This window comes from Corvus moneduloides, chromosome 3, assembly GCF_009650955.1.
Source record: "Corvus moneduloides isolate bCorMon1 chromosome 3, bCorMon1.pri, whole genome shotgun sequence".
Classification (NCBI taxonomy): Eukaryota; Metazoa; Chordata; class Aves; order Passeriformes; family Corvidae; genus Corvus; species Corvus moneduloides.
In genome coordinates this window covers 108,411,251-108,434,544 of record NC_045478.1, presented here as the reverse complement: position 1 = coordinate 108,434,544, position 23,294 = coordinate 108,411,251, and the positions used below count along the sequence as shown (strand labels likewise).

General features: G+C 41.5%; 1 protein-coding gene across 7 annotated transcripts in view; it reads right to left on the bottom strand.

Moving 5' to 3' along the window:
* Positions 1-19,064, bottom strand: part of ENAH (ENAH actin regulator) — a 90,640-nt gene extending 71,576 nt beyond the window's left edge. For all 7 annotated transcript variants that reach the window (XM_032103362.1, XM_032103364.1, XM_032103363.1 and 4 more), the window contains exon 1: positions 18,738-19,064. In XM_032103362.1, coding sequence (XP_031959253.1) covers positions 18,738-18,742 — 5 coding nt within the window. In that variant the 5' untranslated portion in view covers positions 18,743-19,064. The remainder of the gene's footprint in view (positions 1-18,737) is intronic.
* Positions 19,065-23,294: the final 4,230 nt, after the last annotated feature.

The window sequence follows — 23,294 nt, the reverse complement described above, 5'->3', positions numbered from 1 at the left end:
AACTCCTGCCCTTGCTTCAGCTGGAGAGCTAACAATAGATGCAGTGCATTCCATGGATCAAACAGAGCTGCAAACAATCCTAGCATTTTTTGCCGTGGTCACACGGAGTACACAGGCTGTCACTGAAGTTCTCCCCAAAATGGGGAAATACTGGGGGAAGTCTTAGGGCTTCTGTAGCCTGCAGCCACTATTTAAAATGGCTTTTTTACACTATTATCTCTGAAGATGAGCAAATAGATTCTAAAGTGGTTTGAGCTGACTAAGCTTTGCCTAAACCGTAGAGCAAGACATTCTATAGCTAGGAAACAAAAACTCTCCTTTTTACACAATAACCTGTTTTGCAAACAAGGCATATAAAATTTTTTTTTAAATGCAAACTAAATTTAGGATTGATACTTCAGTTGCAGTTTGTCCAGTTAATCCCAATCTCAGAAAAAAAAAAATCAAAGATCTCTAGAGGAATAAAATGTTTTTTAAGTGGTTTTAATTTGCATTAGAATAATTGTTCTATTAACTTCAGATTTTTTAACAAAAGAATGGCAAAAAAAGCAGATAACCGTTTCAGACAAAAATTCTGCTTCTAATTTCTACAAAACTTACAATGAAGTATAATTTTAGCAAGTGCTAGACATCACTCATATCAGCATTTAGTGAAGCTTAGACAAAGCACTGATCAGATAAGCCTTCAAAACAACATTTATTTTGACCAAACATAATTAAATTCCAAAACCTTGAGCTAAGTTATTGGTAAAACACAGAAAACAAGGAGGATGGCTATATGCACTACACAAGCTTGTAAAAAACCACTACCAATCAAGTCCTCTTCACCATATTCCATTCTTTGGTAGCAGCTCCACAACCGCTGGGCTATGAACCCAAGCTACGAAGATGGCCTTGTGGATGTTCTCCTCATCATCCCATGGACAGGTATCTGTAACCCTACAGTAATCACCAGGAAAGCATCCTTGGCAGAAAGCTGACTGAAAGCCACTCACTGCCAAATGAGCATTTGTTTCATTAAGAATACCACAGAGAGGTTTAAAACACAAGAATCTATTTCAGGTTTTCACCTGTGCCTTTGCTGGCCCCATTAGTTAAGAGGTGGGGGTGGGAGCAAAGGGCAGTGCTCATTTTTGAAAGGCATGTGATGCTCCTGATAGGAAAAATGGCCACTTACTCCCGCCTCTGGATTTTACTTAGAACAGTGAGTTAAGCTCTCTCTGTACATAGAATGTGCTGGATAAAACACTTGGGCACTCTCCCCACTCCCATTTCTCTTTTGACCTGTTCTTCTGTACTATCTATGAAGCGTTTTAAGCCAACCAGCATGAAGTTACTCACTTAAGCCTAAAGATACTCAGCAGTGTACAGGAGATGAAAGGAATTCCATGGAAAGACTGTAACTACAAATAGTAGCTTGTTGCAACACAAAAGGAAAGCAAAATGAAAAGGTTCTCACATTTTCAAGCTGTTTTGCAGACACAAGTGGTCATGTTGCCACTTTTTAATAAAAATTCAAATAGTTTCAAATAGAAGTAAATAATCCATGATTACCAGTTTAAGAGCTTATCCCCCAAGTGAACCAAGTAGCTACACAGAAAATTAGAATTTGATAACACAGTCTAGCAGTATTTCCAACACTTTCAGGCTATTATGAAACACAAGCCATGTACAAAGGAGACAAACCACCTGTCTCTTCTGGAAGTATTTCTGCTAGGTGCAGAAGCCAGGAGTACTGCTAATTACATCTCAGCAAAACTCTCTCACAGTTCAAAGATTCTTCAATCAGATTTATTTTCAAGTAAAGACAATAGACCTCATTCTGATAAAAACAAGGAATTTCTGCTGAAAGTCAGAGCAAGTTTAAGATTCAGTACAGAACTCTGCTACAATCCACTGCAGCAAACAACAGCCTGGGCCAGACTGAAAGGATTTTAATCAGGCACCTGCAACACACTGGTACCACAGTAAGGGAATGAAATCTGAAGCATACTGCAGTTGTGTAACTACAGCAAGATGAGTTTATGGTAAAAAGAGGGTTATTCCTGCAAAACCAACCTCCTCCCCTCTTTCAGGCTATCATCAGTAGGCTGTAGCCCAACATCTTACCCCATAAACTGGTCCACCCTGCTTGGATCCCAAGAGGGTAATCCTTCCAAATGCGATCCTTGAGCATTACCAGGGGAGCTCACACCATTCTCTTTACACTTTAGTCTTTTCTCTGCAGTACTATCAGTGATACCAGCAACAGATTGCTCCACACTGCTATTTACAAAGCTCATGTTCTCAACTGTGCAAAAATTTGCAAGCTTCAACCACGACAGATGACTTTTTTTGTATATTTTGTGTCTGCATTTACTATGTACCTTTTCCCCATGAGAAAATCCTGAATGTCATAGCTACGAGCCTCAGTTTTCAGGAGACTGCAGTTGTTTGGCTTACACAGAACAGACACAATTCCAAGCTGAGAAACTCAGCAAAATTTTCCACAAAACTACTATATTTCAGCTGGTGTTCAGAACCTCAGCCCATGGAGGGATGTCAGTCAGGTTTGCAGAATCCCATGGCCCAGTGTTACATCCAGAGCAGATGTGATGTTTTGAATGGGGAAGGAAGTAGGCTGTCAAGTCATCTATAAAGAACCTATGTTTAACTTCAATCCCAAGAAAAACACCAGCACAATCTATTAGTAAAAACCTGCTAAAAGATAAAAAATGCATCTTCAATGCCACTTATGAACTAATGATGTCAAATAAGTTTAATTTCCTGCAGTTCTTCTGGAGTCCTACACTAATTACCATAGAGGGCAGATGCTGTCGTATGACTTTGTTCTTGTCAGCATTCACAGGGCATTTTTGTAAGAGATGTATACACAAAATTACTGTAAGGAGAGCAGAAAGGAGTTTTGAAAACCTTATTCAGACACCAGATGCTACACTCAGAGAAAATATATCAAGTGCAGCTTTGCAATGCCTGTGCTGCAGCAGAACCATAAAGAGATGGAAGAGTATGCTTGCTATCAGAGAGGACAGGAGCCCAGAAGAAGATGCAAACAGGGTAAGAATTCTGAATAATACTGGCATACTGGAAGAGTGACTGAAAAAACAAATTCAGGTCTACATTTAGATACATTCCAGTGAACAGATGCAAATCAGTACATGACAGACTGGACAACAATCAGCCTTAGCTTCCAAATGAGGTGGACCAAGTAGAGAGTAACAACTGGCAGGAGATCTTAAAAACAGACCACAATGAGAATCAATGAAATTGGTTAGCTTAATGTTGAAAAGACTCCAGAGAAACACAAAACCTCACGTACACTAGAGGTAGCTTCAGAGAGAATAAGCTGTTCTGTACTGTCTACGTTCAGTGAGTATGGAAGCCTTAATATACAGAAGGAAGATTTAAATAATGTAGAGAGACAAAACTTCCAAAGATAATTCAGAATGGGAGAAAGTTTCCCAATAGAGGTGATATCATCTCAGACTAAAGATACATTTAAATGAGGTGCCCAAACTGCAACCTACAGACCAGAGACTGAAGGAAAAATCTGTCTGCCTGGATGGTTTCTGGCATCATTTTTCACTGGAGCCTCCAAAGATTTATGCAGAGAACATGTACAGTTATTTTGAAAAGTTGTTCCTTGCTGCTCAGAGAGTACCACAACACCTCCTTTCTTAATAACCAGGCTTGCATCTGCCATGTAGCCAAAACACATAAAAGTGACCCATTTCATAATTTATTATAGACCAGGTGCACCTCCAGTTATCCAAAAAGTCACTGAAGTGGACTGTCCCATTATACAAGCCAGGTGGACATTATCCATCTTTTAGTTGTATGGCAAAGGAGAGAGAGATCAACTCAGTCCAATCCAAAGCACCTTCAGAGACAGCCACCTGGTCTAACCTACACACAACACTAGGACAATGAACTAAATGTCCCAGTCCTGTCTTTAAATCAGATGGATAACTATTGGTGGATCTTAGCTTGGCTGAAGTTAGCAATTCTGATTAAGCACAGTACAAGGAGACCACAGATCCCTGGAGTTAGTGCTCCTCTCTGGCAAGCACACCTTGTTGTAATCACAGTTTCACATTCCTGCACGTGCATGCTCTACTAACAAGACAAGAACTACCAAGAGTTACAGTGATTTTAGGGAGCATATGCAGCTGGCAATCTAGCTGTTCCAAATCTATGTGTCTTTCAAATAGCATGGCACACTGTGTTTGGCCTATTATTTCAATTTTTAAAGAACATGAAAAATTACACTGTGTTCCGGTTAAAAAAAAAAAAAACTTCAAAGCTAAAAAAAGTACATGAGTTAAGAACACCTCAAAGTTCTGGTTGCTTATATATGAAGGAAGGAGTGACTTGCAGTTGTAAAACCATTAAAAAGTCTTAGTTACATACTTACTCCTCTCACCCCTCCCACCTTTTTTCTCAGACTTCCTCTGACTTTGGATAGATGAACTGAGGAGTAAACGAACAGCTAGTAGGTTTCTTCATTATTCAATGTGTAGTGACGTTTTTTGCACATTAATCAAAACTTGTTCTGAATACCAAATTCAGAAGTTATTCACAGTTTAAGCACAGTGTCATAAAATACAGCATTTGAGAGCTTCAAACTTGAACACAGCTTCTTTTTAAGAAATTAGCAAAAGCTGGAAATTAAAGGAGAAACACACTGGAAGCTGTTTCCTCCATGGGAGAGCTGAAGCACAACAACTGGTGCACCCAGTCTTCTGATGTTGCTCATTTAATCCAAGATGATCTAGGGGCCTTTGTCTTCAGTGGCCATCTAAGATTCTCTCTGCTTTGAAGGACTAAGGTAGATGATGAATAATTTAATGTTTTGACAGATCAGGCCCACAGTCTTAAGTTAGTCAGTAAGAAAACAAGCCAGGACACAGCTAATGAACACCCCTGACAACTCTCAACCAGCACCAAAGGACAGAAATTCTTTGAAAAACACAAAGCAGTCAGTGCTTGCAGAAAACACTGAGTCCGTATCTTCAATTCCCTATCTCACTCATTAGAGACTTTCCAACCTCTGCAACAGATAAAGACAAACTAAACAAAAAAGCCAAAAAACAACAACAAAAAAACAACCCACACCCAAACAAAAAAACCAAAAAAAAGCAGGCTTCAAATCACAATCTATTTCTTTCTGCAATCCAGAATCCAGGTTCTGTTGTAGGGGAGGAGAAAACAGCATATAATCATTCACATGCTCCAACCTCCTTTTTGAGATAATTCTGCATCCGATGTATGCATCCAGGTACTAATTAAGGACCAAGAGCTAGCAGGCTGGTGTCACTGGTCACACATACACAAACAATGTATTGATTTCTTTTCAACAGCCAAACAGAACTTTGGACTACTGGTAACAAACCTACAAGATTTGCCCCAACTTAATTTCAGTTTGGGAGGAAAGATGATGGATATGAAAAGCTGACTGTTTTGTCATAGCCCTATTTATAGCAGTATAGCACCAGAACTTAACTTTTAAATGCTCTTTGTGCTACAACCAGAGTGTTTCTAGAACATCTACTTTGTACTTTGATTTCCTTTAAGATTCACCTAAGCAGCCTACCAGCAGACTACTTAAAACTTACAGCTCAAATATCCCAGTTTCCTGGGTATATTCTAGAACTTCTCCATCTACACACTAAAATAAGTTTATTTCATTAAAGTTACAGATAAAAATGTTATCTTCACAATTGAATTACATTCTTCCCCCTTTCTCAGAAGTGGAGACATTTTTACAAATTCCTACTGTTTCCTGTGCCAAAAGATAGAATTAAAACAAGTTATCTTAGTACTGAAAGTCACAAGCAATTTTCTCATTCTTGCCAAACAGTTGTGCAGCAGAAGCAGAGATCCCTCTTCCCAAAACAGAAAGCAAAAAGCCCCCAAGCATCCCCATCCCTGTATTTAAATCATTTCTGTGACAGAGCTCAGGTTTGATCTCACCAAATGCCATAAGAATTTTTTAGGTTGCATCAAGTTCTCTTCGTGTACACAGAGAAACGTTTTTCATTGGGCCTGCTTGAGAACAGGCACACAACTCTCTGGCATTGAGGTCTGAATTAAGCATCAGACTATGAGAAAGGCATTTGTATTACTAAAGGCTGCTTGCTCAATGATGCTTTATAGATTAGAGACACCCCCTTGGCAAAACAAGCAAGAGAACAGTACTGAGAGGTGTTTTGAATCTTTTCCTAGCTTTACTTTGACTCTTCCTTTTGGTTTCTGCTTTATAAAGAAGCCACACATAAGTACATTTACTACAGTATTAAAAAAACCCCAGCTACTTTCAAATCTGCTTCAGATTTTAAGATACATTAGAGAGTTCTAAGAGCAGGAAAGTGACCGTATTTGACCTGCTAATCTATGTATCTACCTTAATTTCAGCTTAGATCTTGTGAATTGTCTTTCAAAACCCAGAAGAAGATTCAGAAGACTGACTTAAATAAGATGATTACACAGTATAACCATCATGCCACCTAAGACAAATGCATACGTTACAAAAGCACAGTATTACAACTCCTCAGCTTTCCAGTTTCTGCATTTCAGACATCTGTATTGCACGACAGACTTTGAAGCAAAGATCAAATTAACATCCTTCTAGATTTCAAATATTACTTTTGCCTTGTTTTCCACTATGGAAGACTAACTAGATTATAAGATAATGCCTTACCAGATACTGTCATTTGTCCATTACTTAATTACTGGTTCCAGAGCCACAGAGGGTAATTTTCCCAAACATGCTCTAAACATTTATTCCAGAATCCATCGAGAGCAAATGTACAGAGTTTAGATGCTGAGGCTGCTTGGGTTTAGCACTGGGGGGAATGGGGAGGTAGGCAGAGGAGGTATGAAGGTATTCAAATATTAAAGTTAAATCTAATCATTAAAAATTAACCGGATCTTTTGGTTTAAAGATTCATATAGTGCCATCTGCATTAACTTTCTTTCTCTGCACCACATATAAAGGTTTTCACAATTCACAGCCTAATATTTTTCCCATATAACAAATTTCTCCCTTTTGAAGTGTTAACATGTTGCTTGGCAATGCCATCCCACCTCGGGGAAGATAACCACCACCCCTTTTTGTCTGGTTGGAAGCCTGATTGTGTTGCACAGGTGTCCCATCCATCCGAAAACAAAGAAAGGCTCTGCAAGTGCACTGACGTCACCGCAGCTACAGCAAGCCCCAGAATAGCAGCTCAAATACATACTTCATACTCCAGTCCTACAGGAAGCCAGAACCATACCCTCCTGCTAAAGTATAAAATGAACGGGCAGAGATATGTGCCGGGAATACCAATTTAATATATCCTGTACTAAGTGACATTCTGTTTGTTGCATAGCAACAGGAATCTACTGCAGAAAAACAATATGGAACTTTTTTTTTTTGACTTGCCAAGCTACAATTAACCCCAGTCTTCCTGAGAAACAGAACATCCACAGCACAAACGTTACCTTTGTCACCAGTCCACCAAAGATGCTATCTCCAACATTTACTCTCTTCTACGTTAAAATGATTCTGTGCATTTAAATGGCTGGAGAGTATGGTGCTGCCAAGAGAAAATTCCCTGCTGCAGTGCATATGGCCAGCAACATTTTAACTCTATAGCAATGACCAAGAAAAAGTTCTTAGATACACAAAACTTCAATTTTTTAGCATGAAATGCTTTTGTCATTTTACAATATTTCTGTCACACTACGTAAGAAAATTAAGGCACTCAAATTCTGAAAGAAAAGCCTATGGCTTTATTTCTAAATGGTTTTGCTTTGTTTTGTTTGGGGGATTGGTTTTGTCTTAAAAAGTATTAAAAATTAGCACCTACCCAAACTGCTTTGAATTTAAAATCAGTTTATCTTCAGATTTCATAATGATGTATATACACCTAAACTCTGTGCTTCTTCATGGGAAAGTTTTTTTGTAACACAGTATGAATTGCATAAGATTCCTGTTCCCAAAAGCAAAGAATATGACAAACACTCAGGTGGTTGGGAAATTGATACTTCATAAATTATATAAAAATATGCCCCAGCAAATTGGAGAGAATCTTCTCTCGGGTTTTTGTTTCTTTGTTGTTTCTTTTTTAAACACCCTTCCCATTCCCAGACAAGACCAGGGTAAGCTCCCTGAGAGTTAAAACCAAAACACCTGATGGACTGGGCTTTGGGGGGAGTCTTCTCCATATACCCACCCCAAGTACACACATACTCGAGGACAGGGAGGTTGGCTCAATTCAGGAGGAGAAAACATGAGATTTCAAATACATGGATCCAAATCTGTTGAATGCTGAGACTGCTACTACACAAATCACCAAACCTGCGAGCATTCCTCACAGTTACACGAACAATCTTTGTATCAAGGTTTCTTTTTGTTGTTGGGGCAGAGAATGGTGCAAGAGGAGAGGTTGCTTGCTTTACATCCATCTGCCCTAAGAAAAGGAGGCATGTAAATTCAAGGCAAGATATCCAGGGTACTCAGATTTGGCTTAGCAGTGCACTCCTCTATCCTGTGATGAGTGAGTAACTGGGGATTTCAACAGGGCAAAAATAAAATCCTACTATTAAGTATTACTAAGCATTAGTCACATCTAAAGATGCAACCCTTGCAGTGCAATCCACTTCTATCTGCATCTTACAGATTTACTATATAAAAGTCACACTAATGACCAAGACCAGGTCTTCACAACAATAACACAGATGGGCTCTTTAAAAAAGGTGTTCCAAGCATCCTTTTCCCCCAGCGATTTAGTGATTTCCAATAGTCAGATGCTTCAAAAGAAAATTTATCTCCATGCTTTACATGGAAACAGTAACATTTGAAAATGTTACCTATTTTCACAGGTTTACTTTCTGACATTGCTCTCTGCAGTGAAATCTCCACTTCCTTTATGCAGACATCATCTTTGCAGAGTAATACAAAAACAAATAGTGATTTAAATAGATCCTACATCTGCTAACCTGTTTTCAAGCACCCAATTCCTTCATCTTTGAAATAAGAATTACACCAAATATTGCTATTACATCAGACATCAAAACTATGAGCTACCTATAAAAAAATAAACCACACAGTAACATTTACCTGTATCTGCCTGTGACAATCCACACAGTACAAAATCTCCACATGGTGTCTCTAAAGAACTGAGCAACTTTCTGAGGAACTCAGCCCTCAGATGTGTGAAATTGTCTGTGTCCTGTTCCCCACCACTGCAGCAGGTGATCTAACAAAAGATATTCCCTCTCCTTATAAAACTTTTGTCATGTTTATAACCTTAGAGTAACACAGCTACAGCAACAGTATTCATAACCTTCAAGGCAACCTTTGTGTTTGTCTTATTGCCATCCATTTGTGGGTTTAGCTATTGTTGGAAACAGTCACAACTACAGGAATGTAGAACTGTTCTATCAGTGAATAAGAAAGGTACACAAAATAAAAGGAATATCCTTTTGTTTTAAAGTCATCTTTACAGTATGCCAAAGAAGAAGCCTGAAGCCACCCTATTGCTCCAAATTTATGAACAAACTACTCAAAGGTACTGCCAAAACACAAAATCAAGTTCCTGAGCCCAGTTCAGATTTCTTCACCTCACAACCTAGATGCAAGGTCAGATGTGAAGTGCAGCAGTAATTGTTCTGAGGATAATTCATATATGATGCAGTTAACACAGCTGATCACCAAACTAAAGGCTACTGGACTCATCACACCACACTGTGGAAGCCAGAAAAATGGTACCACCTCAATCCTTGCCATTGCAGCATGAGATCTTTAAAATGCAAAATCTATTTGATGGACTTCTTTTATGTGTTTAGTGCTGTGGTCTTCTTCCTCAATCTCAAGTAAAAATTTTCATCCAAAAGCCACTACTGCATTTCTACTCACTAGCTAAAAACCCAAGGAAACCACTGAAATGGTACAAAACCTCATTCTCAATTACTCTCCAAAACACGTAACACTAAAGAAGCAGCTGAAGTACTGGATTCAAATTATGATTAAGTTCAAACACCACTCAAGTGCCCTAATCACGCATCTCCTCGTCCTTCTACTCATGATTAGACACAGGTTCCCTGCTAGTTTTCCAAAATGGACCTCTCTCCTCAGCCTTCTCTTGGTCAACACTGAAGCAGGTAGGTCTCTCATGCCTTCCCTCACCCCTCAAACAGCAGGCTCTGACCAAGGGAAAAACACTGACTACTAGAGACAGAACTACAGTCTCCAGACTCAGTTTCAGACCAGATGGTTCATATCTGACTAGGAAGGCAGTCCTGTGTTCCAAATATCTTTACTTCATATACATACATCAGACACTTTCTGCACCATCCTCCTGTTCCACTCACACTAACGTGATTCAACTAAGTAGATTGGTGTATGACAAAAAATTAAAATATGATAGCTGCTTCTAGAGTTCTGACTATATCCAGGAATTTCTGTCAAAGCAGAAGTATTCTGAACTAGGAAAAAAGTACCTCTAAACACAATTTTTTTTTAAAAAAGTCAATATTTCTGCTAGAGTAGTACATAACCAAAACCAAACCATACCTGTTCTTAAGTAGCATGTTCAGTGATTAGACTTACATATGCAAATGCTAAACTTCAACACCAATCGTTTTCCTAATGCTGTCATTCACTATTTTGATTCATTATCTCTGCCAAAATTGGGCTCATTTGGATTAGGTTTCACTGTTTTGTCAGTCTGGCCACACCATCTATTTCAGACAATAGGTAACTATGTTTATGCTGTAGCTGTAAAGACCATTTACTGTCATCCACAGTAGCCAACTGAGATTTCTAAAAATGGGCTTTGCAAATGCATTCAAGAACACAGTACAAGTTTTCTAGGAAAGCTTCACTGTGTACAGTTTTAAATACAAATCCAACAAGTATTTTTTTTGTTTTAATGTTTTATTAAACTTAGACTGGGTACTCTTAAAGAAGAGCCAGCATTGTTTAATGGACTAAGGTTTGCCAAAAGGATCGTACACTTTCCTTGAATTATCAACAAGAGTTCCACACAGGAAATATAATAAAAGGTGTACACGTCACTATGCACTGCTTATAGAAGACTCCAAGCTTTTAAAAGAAAGCAAAGTGGAATGAGATTTTTATAGAACAGGAAAATACAGGGAGAAAACAAGTTTTCAAAATGAGTAGCAGTGCATAGTGTTCACTGTAATGCATTATTGACATGAACAACATACACTAGCTAGAAAAGGAAAATTCTTACTTGCCTGGAGCTTGAAGCTTGGAACCTGAAAAAAGCCACATATTCAGTGAAAGTTATTTGAAGAACTAGTGATTTTAGGCAGCAATACTACCAGGTTCAATGCCCAGATTTACTCAGAGCATGTGCTAAAGTCACATTTGCAAAGGCAACCAGAAAGCTGAATGGAACCTAAAACTACCAACCACCTCTTTCCACCAATGCCAGTAAAATACCACTAAATGCAGCAGCATTCAAAGTTTTGTTGGAAATACATGAACTCCAACAGAATCTTAAATCATCTTTCCATCTAGTACTTCTATTTTCAATCCCATAAGATAGGAAAAAAAACGCAACTTCAGTGGAAGTCTCCACAAAATATAAACTTCTAGCAGACATGACCACATATGAAGACATACAGGTCTATGCAACTGAAATAGAAAAGCATTTACCAGGAGCCAAACGGGACCACAATCAAACACTACCTTAACTGCATGCCCTTCAAAGCATTTCAGTTTAAAAGCTGGCATCACTGTGTGGTAACCTGCAATAAACTGACAGCAGTCAGTGGCCTAAAAAAACTTTTAAGCATTAAACTACAATTTAGGAAATTGTTTTAAGGACATACACAGAAATTTATTTCCTCTAAAAAGAAAATTTAAATATTTCTTTACTTGCTATAAAACTGCAACTAATGCACAATACAGGTTTTAGCTATACCAACGATTACTCTTGTTTTACTATTCTGCTGAATCCCAGGTTTTAAAACTTCTTCTGTTTTGAACTAGGTGGCAAGCATACCAGAGCAAACAACAACCCCGCCTCACCTTCTGTCAGGAATTTGCAGTAAGTATAGACTACCTTGTAATCCAGTTCAGGAAACAGAAATTTCAAATTTGCGAAGAAAAGACAATGAAAGAACAATTTCAAACAAAACCCTCCCAATTGTGTTTGTGCTGCAAACTAGGAGTTTAGAGTTATTTCTGGCAGCACACCAGGCCAGCAAAGTAGCATTTTTGTATCACTCTCTGGAGTGTAATCAGTTTCCATTTCTTTCTCCCATACTTCACCTGGTGTCAGCACCTTTCTTTACCATAATTTAAAAAAACAAAAAAGAAAAAGAAAAAACCCACAACACCAACCCACACACTTAGCAAAGTAGCAGACCAATTTTGTACTAAACTGAAATAGTTTTTACTATTATTCTTTTATATAAAACAGCTTTGCCTGGAGAATTTTCAATATGTGAAACTAAGAGCAGATTTTTTTTTTTTTTGCCTGAATATTGATGGTGTTTTCTTTTAACAAGCCTTGCCTAAAGATTACTCACAGAGACAAGAGAGTTGTCCTTCAATTCCTCACATTAACTTGTGCATTGATTCCCAAAACATGTGCTTTTACAAGCAGTTCAGCTGGAAAGACTAATCCGAAGCGGATTGACACATCATCTCACATCCCACTGAACAGTCCTGTTTTCTCCACCAGGCTGTCACCAGCATTTGGGCAGGAGACCCAGAAAGATGTCACATCACCTCCCCAGCAGCAGTTCCATAAGCCTCCCATAAGTGCCTACAGAACCATAACATTAGGAGCAGCACACACCACCACATAACACCATCAAAGGCTGGTAAGCACAACATTCACATTCTTTTCTGGAACATTTTTATCATTAGTCATGAAATAGCTACAGCAAAGGAGACTCGTAATAATACATGATATCAGGGGAGAGGTTTAGCAACTAGGAGAACAATTTCTTAGGAGTATTTGAAGTAAAATTCAACATTTTCCTCTACAACCAGTATTGGTACAGAGCATTTTCAAATTAGACTCAATTACCTAGATACACGTTTTTATTTCTCATGTTAGAAAATTTGAAAGTTAAAATAAGGTGGTGCAGCTATTTCTAAAAGGGGGAAAAAGTTTCTGTATATTATTCAACCAAAAAAAGCTCCATACAAAATATGTTATTTTCCAGGTTTGTGAGAACCCGTGGGAAGTTAGGGCAGGAGAGGCACAGTAGGGACACAACAGTGACTCCTCACCTGGCAGGTTTAAATACAGGCAGCTACAAAAGCAGCTTCAGTCCCATATTAATCCCAAGGGAGATTCTAACAGCCCAAGAACACAAAGTCGTTTTATTGAATGCCCAAGGACTGGTAGGGAAAGATGGGGTGGGAGAGCGAGGCAGGCATCAACAAATATCACAGCTGAGGCAGTTCAACAAGGCTGATGAGACTTCAGTCTCTGCTACATTTAATTTCAGCTACTACTAGAAGTCAAATTTTTTTGAATCAGACACAAAAAGCACATATCTTCTGCTTTCTCTCACCACTACAGCACTCTTAAAACCTAAACATGCCTGGATGTTTAAAAAGCTGGCACATGTAGTTCTCCACTGCTGAGTGGAAGCAGGCATGAACTGTCAAAAGCAATTCTAGATGAAAGGTCAAAGTAAAGAAAGGAATAATATCTGTTTCACAAAATACATTTGCTCTCTCTAGTAATGAAAGCAAATGACTCTATCCAGTGGTTCAATAACCTACTTCTATAACAGTTCCACATGAACTGCCCTGGCATGGCAAGAAGCAGCCCTCATTACAAAGTATTTCCAATCACATGCCTAAGGCAGCACCGAGAGACGTCACTTAGGGCAAAGCATCCGCTGAAACAGGTGCTGGGAGAAAAATGTTTCTGCTTTTTATGGAAGTAGAGAAAAAAGGCTTTTACGCTATAGTGGCCCGAAGCAGGATGCCAACTAACTCGCTCTTGTTTTCTGACCTCCAACAGCAAACATGAAACCCTGAATCAGAGTCAAGAAAAAACTTGTACATGCCCTTCCAGAGAGCATTCCTGAATTACACACACTCCCAGACTGTTTCTAATTTTTAGAGGCTGACAACATAATTGCTAAGATGGTCATAAATAGCTTTTTCTAAAAAAATTGTATTCTCATTCCTGCATTCTCCATTCACATGGTGATTTTTAAAAGATTTATACTTTTACTATCAAAATAATTCACCAAACTATCCAGAGGCCTTGCAGGCAAAACAGCTGTCAGATTCCATATCAGGTGGGCAGAAACAGCCTGTCCAAAAATTACTTGCAACTGTCACAAATAAAGTGCAAGCTAAAGACCACACTTCTATCAGACAGATGACTCAGTCCATCTGTTAGTTTACTTAAGAACAAGGAAAGTAACCTGAATTCTTGTATCCACCTGAAAAAAAAAAAAAACCTGCCCACACCACCAATTTTTCTCTTGAGATACAAGCAATTTTAGGAACTGTATTGCTTGCAGTTATGCATATCCAGTCTAATTTAACTGCCTGCTTGCACTTCCAACATTTTGTCAGATATTTCTCAACTAAATTAAGCTTCCTACTTCAAATACACTATTCGGGCAAGTATTAAAACTAAAGGCACAATTCCAAAGAGTTACCTTACATATCCAACAATAACTTAATGCCACCATCAAATTGATGGCTTTGCTGCTGTGTTATTTCACCACCTTAAATAACTGCAGTTATTGCAGTAGACTGAACTGTACTATTGTCATGAATAATGCTCTTGTATACCCACTTTCCTGGAAACCCTAGGAAACGCGTGTGGGTTCCTTCAAGAATTCCTAGTCCTAATGAAGGTACATGTTTTGTTACTGCTGCTGTGGGCTTTCACTCAGTAAACAGTGAGTATGGTATTAGTTTTCTTAGCAGAACACCTAAAATATAACGAAGGCTTACCAACCCAGGCACAAAATATGCTGACTTTTAAATAATAACGTGAAGTGCATTCTGTAGCAAAATACTTAAGCAGAAAAGCTGCTGATTATAAGTATACAGAAATTTCAGTGTGGCTTAGAGACCACAAATTTAGCTACCCTTTTAGCTTAAAAACACAAGTGAGAATACAACATGATTTTCTGAAAAGGCAAAATCTATACTAATTTAGCTGCTTCCCCTATCTAAACATGGAATGAAATTCACATATAAATGATATGCATAGTAGCCCATCAGAAACAGAAATTATTATACTGGGCTCTTAAAATACTAGAATTTAAAATGTCTTAAAAACACTGTTTCTTTCCCAGTTCTTGGGAACTCGGGTAATGAAACCCGACTAAGCAGTCTGCTTTCTGACCAGCACACTAATGAAAAACAATTCTTTCCCACACAAAGAAATGGATGTAGCAATCCCAAGAGAAGGCTGTAGAGTTTGATTTTTAAAAAGTTGGTATCTTGTAAAGCTCATTTATTTTTATTGGAGTTAACATTCAAAATGAGCCTGACACAAAAAAAAAAAAAAAAAAAAAAAAAATCAAGATAATTCAGTTAACCTTCACTGTAGATTCCCAACTCTAGCAGCGGAGCTGTGTTTACCAGCTTCCGTAATACAGACTTCAACATATGCTACAATAAAAGTCTGTTCACACACGTTCTTCTTGTACAAATACGATGGGAAGCCATGCTATTACTAGAACAGGGGCACCCAACCCTGCTGTTACCTACATCTTCAACACCTCTTCCCCCCACCACATTGCAGTCAGCTGGTGAATGGAAACCTCACCGAATATGCCTATTCCTGGATACCTATTACAATATAAGTGCTTTCAGGAAACTCTATTAGGGGCAGCACTTAGTCAGCTAACCAGAGCACAAAGGGAGCAACAGGTGTTCATGGGAATCAGCTGTTTACCTAGGGCAGGAGACACAGATACACACAGCCCTATTCAAGCTGGCTTCTGAACCAAGTAACTTCATACTTAGGCTAGACCATTTAACTGGGATATTTAATATTCAGAGTTTCACTGCAACCTAAAACCCCTAACAGATGTTATTCAAATAGCATATCATTTCAATTTGAATACAAAGCAGACTTCTGCAAGAATTAATTCTTGTGTAGTGTCGGTGTTTGTGTCTTACAGAATCGCTGAATATTTTATCTTTCAAAGATGCTCTTCACAACGAGGTTTGGTATTATTTGACAGAAGTAAAACAAGTCTGCTCTTCAGTAACTGACCAGCTAATCACCCAGACAAGATGTGAGAACTTAACACAAAATCATCAGAATTAGTGCAGGCTCATGATGGCTGAAGAATAGCCAAAGCACAGGAAAGAGAGTGAGGGTGCCTTCCCCCCATCCCAGTTCATCTATTTATTTTTTTATTCTTTGGAGCACCAACTGCATACTTACCTGCCCAACAGCAACGGCAGAATGCAGTTTACTCATTCCACGAGACCATCAGTATTGTGCCAAAAGTATATTTTTATTATTAACTGCTAAGATTTAACACCACCTGCAAACAGAAGAGCTGTATATGAAACGCTGGTCACTTGTCCCATCTACCCTGCCGCTCCTCACGCATCACACCTTGCCTTGACCAGTGACTGCACATTAAAAGACATTGCCTGAACAAAATACAGCATGAAGATATTGTTTAAACATGTTTCAGAAATATACCACCAACCATAGCCTAAACAAGTCCAAAGACAGAGCGTGCAGTGAAAGCTTGCCATTGTACTGGAGTTGGACCAATTAAACAAAACTGAGTGAATTTAATAGTGCCTCTATAGAGAGAAAATACTTCTTTAACCACATCATTTTCTTACCCTGTGTAGTTTAATTGGTGCAGCTTGTTTCTTTTTACCAAAGGGTTGGAACCAAGCATTCTTGAAGTCAGATTCCTTTGAAACACCCCATAACCACTCATCAGAGAGACCCTTCAAATCACAACTGCATCTCCCTCTTACCAGCTTGATGCTCTGCAGGCACGAGCAGATAGAAAGCTTCAAGACCAATAATATATTCATTTACCTACCTTTACTCACTGCTGCAAGTCAACTGTTCAATCATCTAAATAAGCAACCTAAGGGTAGGTTCAACCCAGACACTTTCCTGTTGTGCTGGTTAAGAGAAATACTCGTGCTCCCTCCAAGCTGGCACAAGTCCTAGCACACATACAGTTACATCAGTGAACAGTGAGCAGTCCTGCTGCTATAGCCCACTTCACTCAGCATCACCCGCACAATTCAAGCACTTTTTGCCAGCACGAAACCCAAACCTACGCGGGGCTTCCCAAGATATGTATGCCAAGCCTTGCTCGATTAGCAGCATTCATTGTGCTAAAGGCTGTCGAGGTAATTAAAAAGAACACCTCTGCTTAAAGGAGCTGTATACGAACTGTAGGTTTTCCAAGTTGTAACTTTTCATTTGCAGGGTATCTGACTTCTACATGAGTAACATGAATAACTGAAAATAAATTATCACAAGACAAAACAAAGCTGAAAATAACGTAGGACACAAATACCTACAGTTAACAAAGAAAACTAGAGGGAAATACAGGAACACAATTCTAAACAAACAGCAGGGAGATTGTTCCCATGCTTCCCGCTGCGACGCTACCCTTTCCACTGAAGGTGCACTGAAGAAGGAACCCTCATAGTACAAAAAATTTTATTAGGATTTTCCTGTAATTTACAGCGAATTCTAATGGCTCATCAGTTTCATGCAGCAGAGGAATTTGCCGACTTTGATCACGCAAATCTTGCCGGACCTCTAATCCAAAGGACCTCACGACTTACGGTCGGGTCTTTAGACAAAGAAGGTTCATATCCAACTGCAAGGCAGACAATAACTTCCAGGCGAAAAAAAAAGAAAGGCATGAGTAACTCGTTTCCCCAGCTGTCTGAGTGAGGGGCAGGCCTACAGGGAGCACGGCGTCCCCGAGCAGCCAGACCAGCGCTCGGCCACCGAGCCGCATTTCTCACCGGGTCCTGCACCAATCCAGAAAGGAGATTATGGAAACAGAACAGGCGCTAAAAGCGAGCTGGGGGGAGGATGGCGGGGGAAAGGGGGGGAACGGGTCAGGGAGACAGAAAATCGCCTTCAAATGAATGAGCCGGCGGGGAGCGGGAGTTCCCGGCGGGAAGGCGGCAGGCACCCACCTCCCTCCCCGCCGCCCCCAGCCGCGGCCACCTCTGTGTTTACATCCCAAACCTCCGAACGCGACACTTTCCCGGCTGCCGAGAGGGGGATCCCCCCTCCCTGCTTCCCTCCCGGCGCCTCTTTATTGATTACCGAGGGAAAAGCCCAGCTGCTGCTGCAATGCAACACGCGCCGGGTAAGGCGGAGGGGAAGGGGGGGAAAAAAAAATCACCACCGGCAGAGAAAGAAAGGAGACGGGCGCCCGGGGCTCACGCCGTGCCCGGCCCGGGGGAGGCGCCGGAGCGCGGCCGCCCCCCGCCCCGGCCCGGGCCCCGCCGCCGCCCCCCGACCGCAACTTCGCCGCCGCCGCGGGGGGACGGGGACGGCGGGGCCGCCCTTCCCCCGCCGCCACTAACAATGGGCCCTTCCCCCACCGCGGGGCTCCCCTCGGCCCGGCCCCCTCCCCCGCCTCCAGCCGATCCCCCTGGCTCCCATTCCCATTCCCGTTCCCGGCTGTGCGCCGTCCGAGCCCGGGGGCGCGGAGAATCGCCCCCCACCCCGCGCCCGCCGCCCGCTCCGGAGCCGTCCGCTCACCTCATGGTGCTGCCCGCGGTCGGGGAGCCGCTCCCGCTGCCTCGCTCGCTGCGCTGTCTCCCCCGCCCAGCTCCGCTGCTCGCCGCGTCCCCGCAGAGCCAGACCCCCGGAGAGCGAGACCCCCGCCCGGCAGCGCCGCCCGCTCCGCCGCTCCCTCCGCCGCCGGGCCGGGCCAGACCACCGCGGGGAGCCGGGGGTGGGAGGGGACGGGAGAGGTGGGGGAAAGGGGCGGGGAGGAGCGAACCACCGCGCGGGAAGGGCGGGGGGAAAGGAGGAGGAGGAGGAGGAAGAGAAGAAGAAGAAGAACGGGCGGGCGGAGCGCGGAGGCGGCCGGAGACACCGGCGGGGCCGCGGGAGCGGCGGGCGGGAGGAAGGAGGGAGGGAGGAAGGGGCGGGCGGCGGAGGCCGCGCCCACCGTCGCGTTGTGCCCGGGCGGCTCTCTGGGGCTCGGCGGCCCCGGCGCGGGGGTGGCGGGGGTGGAGGGACGGGGCGGCCGCAGGTGAGGCGGCGGCTCCTCGGGAGAACCGCCCGCCCGCGGCGGCTCGTTCCCCGGCGGCCCAGGGATCGCCCCGGAGCGGAGGGGCGGGATGGGCTCCCGGGGAGCCGTGTCCCGGGCGGCGGAGCCTGGCCCCTCCCGGGGCGTGAACACTTCCACCGATCCGCAGATCCTTTCCCACTCAGCCCCACGCTGCTGGGAATCCCACCGGCCGGGAATCCTCGCCCGGTGCAGCGGTGCCGGTGCGGGAGGGAACACGCAGTCCCTGAGCCCCCCTGCCCGACAGGCGACACCACTGCGGGCAGTCGCCCCTCCGTGCCCTCGGAAGCCAGTGGCCTAAGCCTTTCTCAGGAATACAGTAATGTTATTTCTGCATCTTTCGGTAGCCCTGTGCCTGTCCTAAGTGCAGATTTACATTCTGCTTTCGGTACCCGCAGCGGACCCAGCACACCGTACAAGTAACTTTAACCCAGCTCGTGTTCGGCTCCTTTCTGTCGACTAGCGAATGAATGAATGCCCGTTCTCTTTCGTCTAGGTTAAAAGAAGTGATGAGCAAGTGTCTTTGCAATTCCCAATGCCGTTAAGCCATCTTGGTGCTTTTGCACCCCCAATTTCATTTTTCTCTAATGAATACCAGTGTTTTCTAGGGTCTAGTATTAAAAATATACATGAGAAGCAAATGTGTAAGCATCTTCTTTATAAGTGTCTAGACTTTTAGATATAAAAAGTGAAGAATTTTAAAAAGAGATATGTATTTCTGATGTAGGTTCCACACATTTAAGGGGATTTTACCATGAGTCTCAGTTATTTGACACCATGCGTACCACCTCTTCCTTGATCAGTGAGGCAGGGTCATTCACTATCAATTAATGGTGTCAGTAGCACAGTAAGAGATGAACTAATCAATGAAAAAAATTGGCCAATTGCTAGAAAACACTAACTAGGGAACAAGGACAGGCTTTGAAACTGAGGCTAATGAAGAATAGTTTAGAATGAAAACATGTTTTTACTGGCATAGGGATGATGTCAATGAAAATGTTGCAGTAGTGGTGAATCACAAAATGCAGATGAGTAATCAGAAGAAAAGTGGCATAGTGGTCTTAAAAATTGTGTACCTTTGACAACAATGTAAAGACAGTCTGAGAAAGGGATACAATTGAATCTGGTAAATAAAATTACTGTAATTGCTTCCAGCAAGTGCTGAGGACTCTAATGACTGGCAGTGGACCTCAGTTCTTAAGGCATAATGAATTTTCTAAGATCTGGGCTTCTTATCACCATAACATCCTCCAAATAAAAGGTTTGGAAAGAAAGCCATTCTGACTGTGGAAAGTCCCTTGAAGGCAGCCAAGCAGAAATGTTAAAATCCGTATCTAATATACCTCTGTATGCATATAGATGCATCTAAGATGTATGTCTAATGGGCTTCAGCAGATACATCAGTAGAAGGAATGGCAGAGACAGTCAAAAGAAGGAGGATTTCATTCACAGATACCTGTTGTTCTATAACAGAAAAAATCAGGATCATAATGTGACTGTCCTGATGCAACTGTCTGGTCTTATTAGTCAAACCTAAAAGAATTTTGACTCTGGCAGGTATATAAAAAACACTGAAAGTATGCCTGGGCTCCAGGTCTGCCTGAGAGGGAATGAAAATAGCCAGAAGCTGTTACTCCTGCAAAATAACTATTATCGCTATTCGTGTCATATTACTTGGTGTTCTTAGCCAAATCAGATACGGTCATAGCTGGATTTCTCAAGACCTTCTCAGTGGTACAATAGAATTTGTAAAAATGCCAGAAGAATCATTTTGCATGCTGGCATCACAGATGTCACCAAGTGCAAAGTCATTTTGGACGCTAGCTTAGTCAAAAATCCCATTGAATTAATCTGTAACAAAATACTAAATCTGCAGTAACTCATATTAGCAGCTACATGATAAGGACGGGAGCCAAAATTATATAGGGCAGAAATCAAATTATAAATGTTGAGTGCCTTTTTCTTTCCAGGTCAATTTAGTGATGTTATTGTCAAGAAATTAAAGTAGTCTAGCAGAAGAATGAGTTCATGTTGTGTACATGTTTATGGTACTGAATTATGCATTGAGAAATCTGCCCGCTCTCGTAGCAGACTGCATGCTCTCAAGCTGTAATCGCTTGGTGTGTCCTGTGTCCAAGTCACTTGGTGTGACTCTGCTGTCACCTTTCTCCCTCATAGGATCCTCCAGCAGCACAGCATGGGTGTCAATGCCCTCTGCACCCTCTCCCACTGCTCTGCCTTCTTCTGGCAATGACAAAACCAATGTGGCAGAAAGCCTTCTTAGCTGGCGGTGTCACACTAATAACCTGAGGCCTGTGACAACCTACGAGGCAGAGCCCCGTAATGGTTCTTCTAATCTGTGTCCAAGGATTGTGTTCATGTCCTTCTTCCTCCAGATCCAAGTGGCTTAGAATACCCCAAAACCACTTTGCATGCCTTCCTCTTGCATTTTCTGCTGCTCAGCTGCAGCTGAGGACTGGAATTCAGATGCTTCCAAAAGCTAAGCCAGCTCAGGTTGAGCAGTATGGTGTGCCTCCTTTCCAAACAACTCAACTAATGAAGGCTTTCTGAATGCTACAGAAATGGCTCCCCCAGGCATAAACCAGAAGAGAACATGTTCGTGTTTAATGTCAGCCAAATGCAAGAGGCTTGGCAATCTGCTCCTGAGTAAACCCAGTCGATTCCATTGCATCTCATCAGTGTGGATGACCCTTGATACAGGGTCATGAGGAAGATGCATGACTAATGTTCTGGAGTCATTCAGGGAATCCAAAAGCTTCAAAAAGAGAGTAGTCCTTTCTCTCACAGTGAGATTTCTTCCATCTTCTCTGAAACAGTCTCCCACTTTCCAGTCTTTGTTTCTTTAGAAAGGAAAAAGTAGGTGAGATCTTCATATGTCTACAACAGTGTCCTAGGACAGCAGCTCATATGCAAGATTACTTTGCCCTTCTTCAATGACTGTAAATAACATAATGCAGGATACAGTCAAAGAGGATTTCAGAGCAGGGAAAGTGTTTTTTTCTGGTGGTTTTGGCTATTTGAAGGTTATTGTTCTTCTCACTTAATACATCCAGAGTTTGGTTTTTGAGTACGTAAGAAAGGATATTTTATTTCACTTGTTTGGATTATTTTCTATAGAACTAGTATAGAAAGAAAACACAATTTACTACATAATAGAAGTGAGAGAATTGCAACTACAAAGCATGAGCTTTCTCTACAGAGATAGTGAAGGTCTTTCCAAAAATGATGGACTAAAAGAAAATAGCTCTGACAGTGCACTTCTGGTAGCATTGAATATTATCAAAACAGAAGTGAATTAAGTAATTGAACATATTATCCCCATCACTGATTATGTTAATCTAATTTATAAATACATCTTTTGCTCTGGACCAGACACAGAGCTGACGCCTGAACCAATTCTGTGAGGTCACGGTTAGTTGAACAAAACGAAGATCCAACTATTATATAGATAGTTAAAGTATACTGGCTAGTATAATTCTCCCTGTCCTCTTCTTGCTTTCCCTCAACCCCAAGTCATTTTCAATTTCAGGTTGCCATGAGTCAGCCAACTGCTGAAGTGTTGCATAGCAGACCATTAAAGGAAATGCTTTCAACTAAAAACTCTTTAGTTTTATTTTATTTATGAAATTACGTGGTTTTTCCTAACTGCCTTCTGGGGAAGGGGGAGTAAACTGTCTCTAAAATTCTCCAAGAATGCTAAAATAAACAATTATTGGCATGACTCAGCAGATAACAACAATAGCCAACAAGGTCTTTTCTTAAAGGAATAATATTTTTGTTCTGTTGTAAAAAAGGCAAAACAACATCACCAGAAAAGGAAGCAAATCTTTTGCTATCAAACACAGTCCTTTGACTCCTAAAGGTGAAACTTTGTCTTCCTACCAGCATGCCCCACTCCTTGTTATACAAGTAAACAACTCCTAGATCTTCCACCAAGCACCTCCAAAAAGGAATGAAAACAGCAGCTGAAGCTTTCCGCTGTGCTTCTTTCCACCAGGGTT